At 27.5% G+C, this 13216-nt stretch overlaps 1 protein-coding gene across 2 annotated transcripts; it reads right to left on the bottom strand.

The window, feature by feature from the left end:
• Positions 1 to 604: 604 nt before the first annotated feature.
• Positions 605 to 12837, bottom strand: LOC109606312 (putative nuclease HARBI1). Of its 2 annotated transcripts, XM_049968664.1 has the most exons (7): positions 12718 to 12837; positions 1943 to 2745; positions 1695 to 1891; positions 1509 to 1641; positions 1310 to 1454; positions 961 to 1245; positions 605 to 908 (listed from the first exon to the last, which is right to left on the bottom strand). In XM_049968664.1, the coding sequence occupies exons 2-7, from the start codon at positions 2144 to 2146 to the stop codon at positions 805 to 807; spliced, it is 1068 nt and encodes a 355-aa protein (XP_049824621.1). In that variant the 5' UTR covers positions 2147 to 2745; positions 12718 to 12837; the 3' UTR covers positions 605 to 804. The 2 variants fall into 2 exon arrangements, with proteins under 2 accessions (XP_049824621.1, XP_049824620.1); XM_049968663.1 differs by lacking the exon at positions 12718 to 12837 and having other exon boundaries at positions 1943 to 2839.
• Between the last annotated feature and the right edge of the window lie 379 nt (positions 12838 to 13216).

The raw sequence follows: 13216 nt of genomic DNA, 5'->3' as shown, positions 1-13216 counted from the left end.
CCGAGTGAGATATCTCATCTCACCCGGTGAGTTAACTCACTTCTGAAATCAACGTGGCAACAGCGTTTTTCGTCTTTGTACCTGGTAACATTTTAGGGGAATTAGAATATTTAGGTTAGTATACGTTTCAAATTTGAAATTTTTTTTCAAAATGAAAGGCACTGCGATCCAAAAAGAGCAATTAGTGAAATTTACCACCGAAAATCCAATTTTGCTGTCCAAAAAATTTACTTCGGAATTTTCATCCGTTAAATATGTCGAGTTGTGGCAGGAAGTCACAGCTGTACTTAACGGACGTGTCGGAGCCTTCATCAGCTTCGTACGTGCCGCGCCAGCCCGTGCAACGTACAAGGAGGCAAAAAACATATAATGCTTATGAAAAGCATGCAAAGTATTTAAAAAAAAATTGAGCTGAAGGAAAGGCACCATAGACAGAAGATGGAGGCTCTGGGCAATATTGTGAGTGCCTTAAATTCGTCATCAGGAGCAAATGCACAGGCCTTGACTCAAACTGCCCAGGCGTTATCGCAAACTGCAGTTGCTTTAGAACATATGGCGGAAGCTATAAACAAATTAGCAGATTCTCACTAATTATTTGTTTTTGTTATTATTTTTGTTAAAATTTATTTTCAGAATTTTCTTTTTTTTTATTTTATTGATTAATTTTTGTTACACAAGCATAGTTTATTATTTTATTTACATTTAATTTTTGTGAAATCCTTGGGGTGCAACTGAAAATTCAAGTTTCTTATAAACTTTTTTATTTTACCTTTTAGTTCAATACACTTGACCCATCGATGCTCTTTAATTTGTTTGAAATCGAGCTGTGATTAAGCGGTTACAGGTTGCTTTACCAGCTGCCAATTCAGGATTTATTCCTCCTATTTCTAATAAATTGTCAAATAAGCCTGAAAATTAATTATTTAAAACTTGTTAAAAGTTCTTTTAAAAGATATATACCATCATCTTCATTTTCATATTCTGGCAAAATCAAATTATTTTTAATACAAATGTTGTGTAAAACAACACATGCATTTATAATTTTGCAGGCCATTTCAGGTGCATAATGAAAAACTCGATCCTTCCGACAACATCTAAACCTTGCTTTAAATAATCCATTACATCTTTCTATAATGCTACGAACCCTCTTATGGGCTTTATTATAGTGATATTCTGGAGTATTCACAGCAGGTTCATGTTCCAAAGGAGTCATAAGCCAAGGCCTTAAAGGGTATCCAGAATCACCTACAATTTAATATAATATTTAATTTTAGTTTATTTAATTTATTTTTCATCTTGCACATATTACCTAATAAATAATATCCATTCATTCCAGCCTGATGGATATTTCTAAATACATTCTGAATATCACCGTTATTCCATATAAATGAATCATGTGAACTGCCAGGATACTTGGCAATAACATTTAAAATTTCTAGATTTGCCCCACATATCTGCAATTTTCTCATTAATTAATAATGCCTTTAATAATTATTATGTATAATTACTAATTGAACATTAATGGAATGATATCCTTTCCTATTGACAAAAACATATTCATCAATTTTTGGGGGGAAAATGGCTACATGAGTGCAATCAATGCATCCTATGACTCCTGGGAAATTATATTTTTCAGAAAAACTAGAATGAAAACATTGAAATGTTGTTAATTACGATTAAATTTTTCTATTTACCTTTTTCTAATAATATTTAACTCCTCAACATTTTGGGGAAATCTTATAAATCTGTTAAGAACTTCAGGATGATTCAATGCATTTGTTACTTCTTGGAGGCAGTTACTAATGCTTTGTTGAGAAACTTCGATAAACCAGTTGCATCCAATATCTGCTTGATAACTACCTGAGGCATAAAAACGTAAAGCTGCAAGTTCCTACAATTTATGAATATAAATATATTATCATACAAATTTTAATTTACTTACACGAGTATTGACAGATAAACCTTTTGAATTAGAATGAGGATTCATAAAAGGATGGATTGTTTCAACAATATTATGAAAAATATTTTTTGATACCCGAAACAACTTAATAAACTGAACCTCACTCAATTCTGTAATGGGGTCACCAACGTGACGTAGAGGATCAATTAAATGTTCTTCACCAAGGTCTTCAATTATATTAAACATAATCAAATCATCCTTTTTATATTATCTAATAAATAACAGAATTATTTTATACATCCCCATTAAATATTTTTCTATTGCTACTTACGTTACACACACAAACGAGATTTAAAAATTGTATAAAATGTATATATTATATATATGTATTATACAATTTTTATTGCTACTATTATTATTTTATACAAAACATTCAACCCAAACCCACGTCAAACTAATCTAAAGCACATTTATTTTATACCCCACGAGTATATTTATAACCTATAAACTCTTACTTTATATACTCTCACTTGATGCAATTAAATGTAATTCTGTCTATAAAACACTCAAGGTATCTATATAAATCAACAAATCCACTCACGCAAAATGTGACAAATCTCACTCACTCAACACCAACCGTGTAAAGTCACCGGTTTTGGGTGAGATATCTCACCTGTAATACAAGTCACCGGCAGTGTGGCCATTCAGCAAACCGGGTTTCTCGGGTCTAAGACGATTTTGGAGTGCTCGTTTTCGTTCATCATGTTCGGTTTCCGAATCGAAACGCGACTGCCGTGGATACGCATGCTGTTTTTAGTATTAGTTTTTTCCAATTTTATATTTACCTGCAAAGCGTTTTAAATAAGATTTGCGGTCGGCATTAATTGGCGACCTTGCATTATTAGAATAAAATTTTGGAGTCGGTGTGAATATAGTACATTTTTGTTTCAATATAATTATATTATAAATTAATAATATAACTACAATTATAAAATAAACAATGATAATAATGTAATAAACAATCAATATTTATTTATGGTTAATGTAATTGTAAAAATATATTATATAATTATTAAAATAATCTTATACAATAAAATAATTCTGAGAGAAATACTATGATTTTGATTTCAAACACAAATGTGTTAATTAACTACCCGTTTTGTTAATATTAATATTGTTCACCGTACAAATTGTTCATTAAATTATAAATTATTTAATACAAATGTATATTTAATATAACTATTAAAAATAATTATATAGTAGGAACATTATTGCAGTTATCATATTATTCGGTTTTAGGATTATAAAAAAGGACAAACATTTATTTTATATCTAAAGTTTGGAAAATAATATTCAACTATAAAATTACTGATAAATCTGGTAACATTGGTACTTTTTAGAATAAATTTGGTATAGATTTTATTAATTCCACAGCACGACTCGTTCAATAATAATCATAATAACAATTTAGTTCAGATTAATGAAAACCAAAAGCGAAATTTTCTTTTATATTTGAAGAACTTCAAATTATTTACTGAATTATTAAGTTTGTTTAATTGAACTGATTTCAAATGTTAATATTAAAAAAATATGTTGATTAAAAATAAATGTTGTATTTAATTTAAATATTAAACGAAAACTTTAAATTAATTTGAACCATACAATATAATTAAATATAATTATTTGACTGTTTTAATAAAGAATCATTTTATAACTTTTATTATAGTGGAAATGGAATACATAAAGATAAAATTATAATATTTATATTTTATTTTACTGATGGAATATTCTCCGTATAGCCCATAATTTATCAAGCTTTTAAACACTTGTTTTGAAAGTACTATGTTGGGGTAAGATGGCAAAGTGCTTTGAAAATTGGTTCACATAAAAAATTGTGTCAGTCTTCATGGAGAATATTTTGAAAAACAAGAAACAATTAAATTTTGTTCATATACGTGTATCTCGAAACTGATCGAACATCCAAATGTATCTTCTGGCAGTCTTAACTATCATATTTGTCCAATATGTACTATCGCGTTCGGCAGTGCACGGTAATACAGAATGTGACCGTTTACGGCCTGACGTCGTTGAAGTGGCAGACCATTTACGAACGCGATAGTACATATTGGACAAATATGATAGTTAAGACTGCCAGAAGATACATTTGGATGTTCGATCAGTTTCGAGATTAATTTAAAAACAATATATTATTCCTATTCTTCTGCTAATTACTTTCTTAATTTATTTGTATGCTCATTTAATATATTTTACTTTATAGATCTTTCTCATTTTTAAAATATTTTATTTTTATTCCTTTAGTAAGATTATTTTTAATTTGTTAGCAGTCATATTTTAAGTTATCTTACTTTATAGATTATTTGTGTGCTGCATTTATTATTTTTTTTTTTTGTACAATCTTAATTTATTGATACGGGTCGTTAATTAATTAATATATTTTACTATATAGATAATTGTATTGTATGTAATTTATTAATCAATTTATACTATATTTGCATTGAACAATTTTTTTCGAGTTACATAGACCATGACTGTTCCTCGGAAGATCTGTTTCCATCGTACCTTCACGAATTCATATGGAGAAATAAATTTAAAAATCATAATATGTTTATGAGCATTTTAAATTGTATTAGGGAGCAATATCCAGTGGAATAGATTTATTTGTTTTAATTGATTTTGTTTTTTATTATAAAATATATAAATATATCTTTTTTGTTAATTTTATATTAATGTTGTAAATTTACCTAATTTACCTTTGAAAATTTACCTAATTATTTAATAAAGAACTTTTAATTAGATAGTTAAACTACCAAATTAATATAGAGTAAATAAAAAATGAATATACTAATTAATAAAGTGATTTGCCGAATTTTATCTCTTCGAATTCAACCACATAAATAATATAAGTCATACATGAAAAACATAATAAATTACATATATATTTTTCTAAAAATCATTTCTCTACATATTTCGTTAAAAATGAAATCTGGCAACTATGCTGTCTAAAATCTCCGAAACAGACGATTTCAAATCCAGTTGACGCATGCGCTACAAATATTCCTTAGAGTGACCGATTCTGCCACTTTACCCATAGTTTTTATTAAGAACAATTCAAACAATTCGTCACAGTCTGATAGGCCTGATTAATAAAGGGATTACATTACGAAACTGCTTTTAACAACGACTGTGAATATCACGAATTATATATTAAATCAAATTATATATCAACAACAATGTTGAAGATTCGCATCGAATTCCATATATTCAAGTTTGTGTAACGTTATAAGAAACAGGCAAAACTCTTGTTTACTTCGCTGCTAATGTATTATAAACATGTGGGTCCAAGCAGTTCCGTTCCGATTCAGAAACCGAACCGTGCCGAGTCCAAAGGTGCCGAACGTGTCTCACGAAAATATCAAGTTCAGAGGGGTACGGTTTGCTGAATGGCCACACTGGTCACCGGCATTGTAAAAGGCGTTTGGACACCACTACAAGAATAACGTCATTCGAACCGAATAAAATATCTCATAGATTTTCGTAGAAGTTCTCCTGGACTTATTAATACAATGATTCAATTATTTTTATTATTTTGGACTTTATAGTGGAGAAAATATTGTAAACAAAGACGAAATGCGCTGTTGCCACATTGATGTCATAAGTGAGTTAACTCACCGGGTGAGAAATCTCACTCGGATTCGTGGTAGACCCCCAGGAAACGAATAGGAGGAATATGAAAATAAAATTGTGCAAAAGTAATAGCAACGATGGCATGAAGAAAGCGGACGAAGTAGCAAAACAGGACAGCGAAAGACAAGAAGGCGCTGAAATAATCCCAATTCGATCCACGTTACGTGCTTTGCTCACCGAGTACATTGACTTGCTGAAGAAGTACGATCCACGTTTGGGAATGTAAATAAACTGATTTCATCAACATAAAAAAGTTTTTATTAACGCACCTGTTCGTAATAAAGTCTACAAAGAAAAATTACGAAATTTGTCACTCCTCCGAACCAGTTATAATTCGATGGGGAACGTGCATCACAGCAGTGCTGTTTTGCAATAAACATTTCGAGGTTAGTAAAGGTGTAGTAAATGACTTTGACAATGCCGTGTCAATAGCAGTTTATCAATCTAAAGAAGCATTTAACTATTCTAATAATAAAAAACATAGCCATGATTCGCACTCATTTTTTCGCCAAATGATCTCTACGTTGTCAACGGCATTGCCGCATAACTTATTTGAAAACATATTGAACAATAACACAGGTTCTGAAAGTTTGAGTTAAATTGATCGTTTCATCAAAGGGACGGCAGAACTTTACGTGCTAACATAGCACCCAAGTTCAAAAATTGCCCAGTTACCTCTGTGGATGTGGAGTGAACCACTTACAAAAATATTCTAAATAATCGAAGACACAATCTTACACTAAACATTTGAAATAATACACGATTGTTTACGTTTAATGATGTTACTGTACCTATTATTGTCTATCAAAGGATAATTTACTAATTGTATGCTGAATTTGAAAGAAAAAAAATGAAAACTTACTTTTTTCTTTTATTTTGGGTTCCTAAAATATATCATTTAATTTCGCATATCTCAAATATTTTTCATGCATATTTGCATGCATAAAAAAGCTTTTTAGAGGTGATGAAAGGGATTACCCAGTCAATGAAGTCAAACGCATGACCGAGTCACGTGTTTACTTGCATAAGAAAAGTAGTCTTAGGAAATTTATATCAAAAATTGGTAAGAAGTATAATAAAGGTGGTGATGAATACTACAAAAAGGACAAATGCACCATAGAAATCCTGTTTCAGAAGTTGCTAATATATTAATAGGCAATGTCGAGCTTAAGAATTTCATATAACACGAGTGGCAAAGAAACTGTTAGCTCTTCCATCAGGACAATGCAAGACCACACATAGCAAGAATCACCCAGGAAATTATAACGCGGCTACAATGGGAAGTTCTATCTCACCTTCCGCACTCACCAGACTTTGATTACTGAGGGTGTTTATTTTTCAGATTAAACCTTTTGGGTTATTATTTCTTAATCTTCAAAACCGCACGAAATTTTTTGGTTAGCCGATATTAAACCAAAAATACAACAATCAAAAATTGTATGACGTCGATAATGACAATTATATACTAGAAATAAGAGCATGAGAGCAAAACAGAAGATTAGGACTTGTCATGTCAACAAATTTATTTGGACTGGAAGAGAAAAACAAAAGTAATTACACTTTGTTTAGCAAAGAACGGAACAAAAACTAATTATGTGCAGTCGGGAATGAAATGTATTCCTATCGTTAAGCAAGAATTTATACGCTAAAATAATTGGTCATACATTATTACCCCATGAGGAAGTAACAATTCTATAACTAAATGCAGCCTTTAAATACTTGTTATAATTGTCAATTCATCAACTCCAATGTTCAAAGAGCAGCAGGTTATAAACCTTAGTTGAGACAATTGAACATGTACACAAGTGGATATATACTGTTGAAGGACTAAATTACATTGTTACATATTACATACTAAATTACATAAAATTACTTATGAAAGCCCATAAATGGGGCAGCATCTCGTGCTTATGTTAATATACAAATGAGAATAGACTTTATTAATGTTCCAAGAGTTCGAGGCAGAGATCTCTCAATTATTTTGGTGTGCTAGTTGATTGATACAGTCAATTGGTTCGAGTGGCTGAAGAAAGTAAGACTCGACGAGTGTTTTCCGAATAAATGATCCTAATACCTAAAACAAAAAGATCACAAACGTTAAAAATATTGTAACTATATACATATTGATACATTTTAATTTACTAAGTTATCTTTAAAATTTTAAGTTGTTAACAAAACGTTCTGGGATTGATACACAAGTAATTATTTTTAACCAGTTTTAAATTTCTTTGTAATTATAACACGAGTCAATGACAATCTGAAATATCATGACTATAACTATTCACATTTTCAGTTTTATTTAATATTATAGAAACTAACAACTTAACACTTTACAGAAAATGATTAATATACCTTTTTAAATAAATATACTTAAGAATTTATAGAAAATACTTAAAAATTATTATTAAACGTATATTTTAAAAGACAAATGGAAAAATATAAATTTATTTTATTTTTCAATTAATAGGAAGAAGATAATGGAAAGTTTATATTTAAAGGTAAAAGTCATAATTTACCAGCTATAATCTTAGCTAAAGATAATTTAATAGAATATACTGAAAAAATATGTTTAAATACATTAAAAGCTAGCGATAAAATTTTAAATTAATTTTAAAAATATGTAACAAAATCAAACAAACTCTACTTTGTAATTTCACAATTTTAAGTTAAAAATCATTGAAATATTAAAATTTGTTAAAAACATACATTATACAAAATTTGAAATTCAGAAAATTTTAAATGAGTCAAATTTTCAACTTCAACTACGAAAATAAAGATTAGGTCAAGTTGATATTCACTATAAAAATTTTTTTAACACTGTCCGAGAATAAAAATGAAAATATCACAAATCAATTGATTATATAAACAAAAATCATCAAATTTTATCAAATATGGTTTGAAACTAGACGAATTTGAAATTATTTTGCGTAATTTGACAATTTTAAGCTAAAAGTTACTGAATGAACTTTTTAGAAAAATTTAGATTCAATTATTCTGTTTGAAATAAAAAAGTTGGACATAATTTTGTTAAGTGGAGTCTGCAGAAAAAGATATCAAAATGTGATTTGTGGCAATTAACCTTTTAATAAATTTTAACCCCGGAGCAAATTCTCCTCTAATAAATCTGGAAATAATTATGGTAGTTAAAATACCTGTATACTTACAAGGACACACAATTTCTTGTAATAATGTAATTTTACTAAAACAGTTTCCAATACTATTAAACTTACAACTTGGAGGAAAGCTTTTTAATTCCTTAGTCCAATACTAAAAGGAAAAAAAAAAACAATATTAATTATTTATATAATAGATAAATTAAAGAATATAGTATAATATAATTTACATAGTAATTTATTGTGATAACTGATCTCATTTAATATGATAAGTTAAAATTTTAAAATAGTTGGACTACATGTTCTTTCTTAAATGTTATCTAATTTTTTAGAATTTTATACAATAGATATTGTGACAACATTTAAAAGAGAAAAGAAACCTTGGAGGTAACTTGTGACAACTGATTGATTATATTAAGTAACCAAAATTAGTTGCCCAGCATATATATTTATATTATACACATACACAACAATTTTGAACAATTAAATTTTGTAAGATAACCTTAAGAAAATTTAAAATTTATTAGACTATATGTCCAACATTCACTTATCTATGTATTATCCATATATTAAAGAAAAATTTATATTTTTACAATACAAACTGAACGATTGTAATCGATCTTTTAAAAACACAATCGGTGTGATACTATGCAAAATTAGTTTATAGTAAATTTGAGCCTGACCTTTTATATTTACATTTCTGATCCATTTATTTCCTTTCCTCATAAAATAACATCCCAGTTTAATTTTTCATTTGTCCTAAGAAACATAAAACTTTGTGGGAAGTTCTTTAGTTTCTTGATTAAATACTGAAAACTAAATATCGACATTAGTTATTCAATTTATTAAAATAATTTTATACAATAATTTATATACTAATTTATTGTGAGTTTCAAATATTGAAGATATGAAATACGATATATGATACCAATTGTGATAACATTTAAAACTGAAAAGAAACCTTGGAGGTAACTTGTGATAACTGTTCATATTTAAATGACCAAAAATAATTGCCCTGCATACATATTTATACTAAACATATACACAATAATGTTGAACACTTAAAATTTGTAAGATAACCCTGTACAATAAGATTAAATTTAAAACTTATTAAACTATACGTCTAATATTTACTTATCCATATGTTAATGAAAATTTATATATTTACAATAAAAAACTGAACAATTGTAATATGTAATTGTGCTTTTAAAAACACACAATCATAATTGTCCTAAGGAACTTTCAACTTGGTGGGAACCTTTTTAGCTTTGTAGTTAAATACTGAAAACAAAAAATCTATATTAGTTATTCAATTTACTAAAATAATTTTATATAATAGTTATACGTTAGACTAGACCATACGTTCAACATTTACTTATCTACATACTAATGAAAATTTATATTTGTACAATACACAACTGAACGATTGTAATTATACTTTTAAAAACACACATCATACAAAGTAAAATTAGTTTACGGTAAATGTGAGACTGACCTTTTATATTTACGTTTCTGATTCATTTCAATTCCTTTCTTTCTAAAATTCCATGCCAGTGTATGTCCTAATAAACTTGTCCTAATAAACTTACAACTACTGAAAAGTTTCTTCGTTTCTTGCGCCCTTGCTAAAATTAAAAATTCAGTATTGGTTATTAAAAGCACCTTATAGTTTATATACATAATTTATCATGAATAATTGAGCAAAGAATAACCAAACAACCCAAAAACGTCATTTGATGTGCACACCGCCACGATGACATCAAAGAGTTGCGGGTTGCAAATTGGATGGATTGTTAACAATATAATTTTATCCACTCCACAAAATTTAAAAATTATTTAAATTTTACAATTTTGTATAATTTATATAGTAGCCTATTGTGTGTGGAAAATATTGTATATTGTCAATTAAGACGACATTCAATACAAAAAAGACGTCTTAAAAGTAACTTGTGATAACTGATATTATTTATTCAGAGCACATACATAACATTTTTGAACAGTTAAAATTTGTCTAAATTGTCTATATGTTTTCTTATAGGATTTCTGCAATCTTGTCGCATTTGAACTTATAAACGATAGCTGATCAATTTAGTGCAAATTATAATCGATATCGATAACGTAACAACATTATGTATCATGTTTATTTTTTATTCCTTTAAAAGAACGCCTTTATTTACATAACGAATACTTGAATTTGAATTTTAAAAAAAGCAATATGAAACATACTGCGAAGAATTCACGAAGATATTTTAACAACGAATCCAATAATATTTTTGATTGAAAATATACAAAAATTTAATTATTTTATTATTATTTACAATCAAAATTCAGTAACAAATTAAAAATATTAATTCTATAATGTGATATTAGAAAACTACCCCAAAAGTTAGTATTTACAATAATAAACTATTTTAATTAACAAGAAAAAAGAGTACGTTTTACAAATCGACACGTGCATTCTTTTTTGTTGATTTTCATTTTTATTTATTTATTTTAATATAGTATTTGTGGATCAAAATGAATGTCTTTTAATTTGTTCCACTAAACATTTCTGAAAATTTCTATTTTTGATGGGATAAACTCTAGATTAGCTAAAATGACGCACCGTGTTAGAAGAAAAAATGTAACAGATTTGCAAAAAAAACACAGACACCAATATGAAACAATAATATGGAGTAAATTTGATAAAAAAGTAGCTACAAGTAAATACAATTCTTTTTAAAGAACAATTTATAATAGCAACTTCCGTCGCTTGTGAGAAATGATTTTCAATAATAACATACATAAATAAGATCAATTTTATTCCTAAATTATAAACAAACCAAACTTATAATATGTATTGTTTAGTGTTTGTTATATATTTTATTATCTTTAATTAAATTTTACAGATTTATTACATTATATATTTTAAATTTGCTAAATAAATTTATTTGTTGTGTTTATTTTAGAAAAATATTTATGTATAAACTAATGGAGAGAGTTATCGCCAAGAAGAATAATTGCTCACACAAAAATAGTTATCATGCTGAACAAAAAAATAAACAAACAAGTAAACTTTTATTTACGTGAAATTATTGATTTTATTTGTATCACAAATATATTAATGCAAAAATATTGAAAATAATTTTAAGAAATTGATTATTTTGTTAATTTTGGTTTATTGAAAATTCGTTATAACGTATTATGATATAGTAATAAAAATAATGTTTAGAATGTGATCAATACTTTTATCAGGCAGTGTTTAGAATTTATTTTAGAACTTCTAATGTCGAATGCGATATGGTAAAAAACTGTAATACTTTCGTACGATATGAATATAAATCTTAATTACCAACATATTATATCATAATTAATTAAAATTTCTTTTAAAATAAATATATTAGAAGTAAGACAACAATTAGATGTTATTATACGAATTAAACAATCATAGGTGTAACTATAAAAGTCGTATACATTAATATCCAATTCAAAAGGCAAAAGTGAACACAGCAATACATCTGAAAATTTATTTAGAATTGCATTAGGGTCTTTATAAAAACAGTTCAGTTTAATCGAAATTTTTTAAACCACAATATAAAAAATAAAAAGTTACAACTCTCATTAAATATTTAGATTTTCTTACTAGAACTGTGAACGAAAACAGTTTATATACAAAATTGTCTGATTTACGTTCTACACCTCTGGATGAGTAATAAACAAGTTATGAATGTGACAAAGTGGATTCTACTCACCTAAAAACCGAATGTCGGGCTACTTTCTTGCAGACCAATTGCGTAGAATTTGTTTTATTGAACGATGTATCCACCACCACGGAACAACCTAAACTGAGGAATCGCTATTTTGTGGCAGTGTGGCCATTCAGCAAACCGGGTTTTTCGGGTCTAAGACGATTTTGGAGTGTTCGTTTTCGTTCATCACGTTCGGTTTCCGAATCGAAACGCGACTGCCGTGGATACGCATGCTGTTTTTAGTATCAGTTTTTTCCAATTTTATATTTACCTGCAAAGCGTTTTAAATAAGATTTGCGGTCGGCATTAATTGACGACCTTGCATTATTTAGAATAAAATTTTGGAGTCGGTGTGAATATAGTACACCTTTGTTTCAATATAATTATGAAATTAATAATATAACTACAATTATAAAATAAACAATGATAATAATGTAATAAACAATCAATATTTATTTATGGTTAATTTAATTGTAAAAATATATTATATAATTATTAAAATAATCTTATACAATAAAATAATTCTGAGGGAAATACTATGATTTTCATTTCAAACACAAATGTGTTAATTAACTACCCGTTTTGTTAATATTAATATTGTTCACCGTACAAATTGTTCATTAAATTCTAAATTATTTAATACAAATATATATTTAATATAACTATTAAAAATAATTATATAGTAGGAACATTATTGCAGATATCGTATTATTCGGTTTTAGGACTATAAAAAAGGACAAACATTTATTTTATATCTAAAGTGTGGAAAA

Source organism: Aethina tumida, chromosome 6 (assembly GCF_024364675.1).
Source record: "Aethina tumida isolate Nest 87 chromosome 6, icAetTumi1.1, whole genome shotgun sequence".
NCBI classification, from domain to species: domain Eukaryota; kingdom Metazoa; phylum Arthropoda; class Insecta; order Coleoptera; family Nitidulidae; genus Aethina; species Aethina tumida.
Note: the sequence above shows the minus strand (reverse complement) of the source record. Positions and strands in the feature narration are given on the sequence as shown.

Excerpts from the sequence above, each read along its gene's own strand:
- LOC109606312 (XM_049968664.1), bottom strand. The coding sequence starts at position 2,146 with ATGTTTAATATAATTGAAGACCTTGGTGAAGAACATTTAATTGATCCT. Across the intron at positions 1,455-1,508 it reads ATTCCATTAATGTTCAATTA|ATATGTGGGGCAAATCTAGA; the intron begins GTAATTATACAT and ends AGAAAATTGCAG. Across the intron at positions 1,246-1,309 it reads GAATGGATATTATTTATTAG|GTGATTCTGGATACCCTTTA; the intron begins GTAATATGTGCA and ends ATTAAATTGTAG.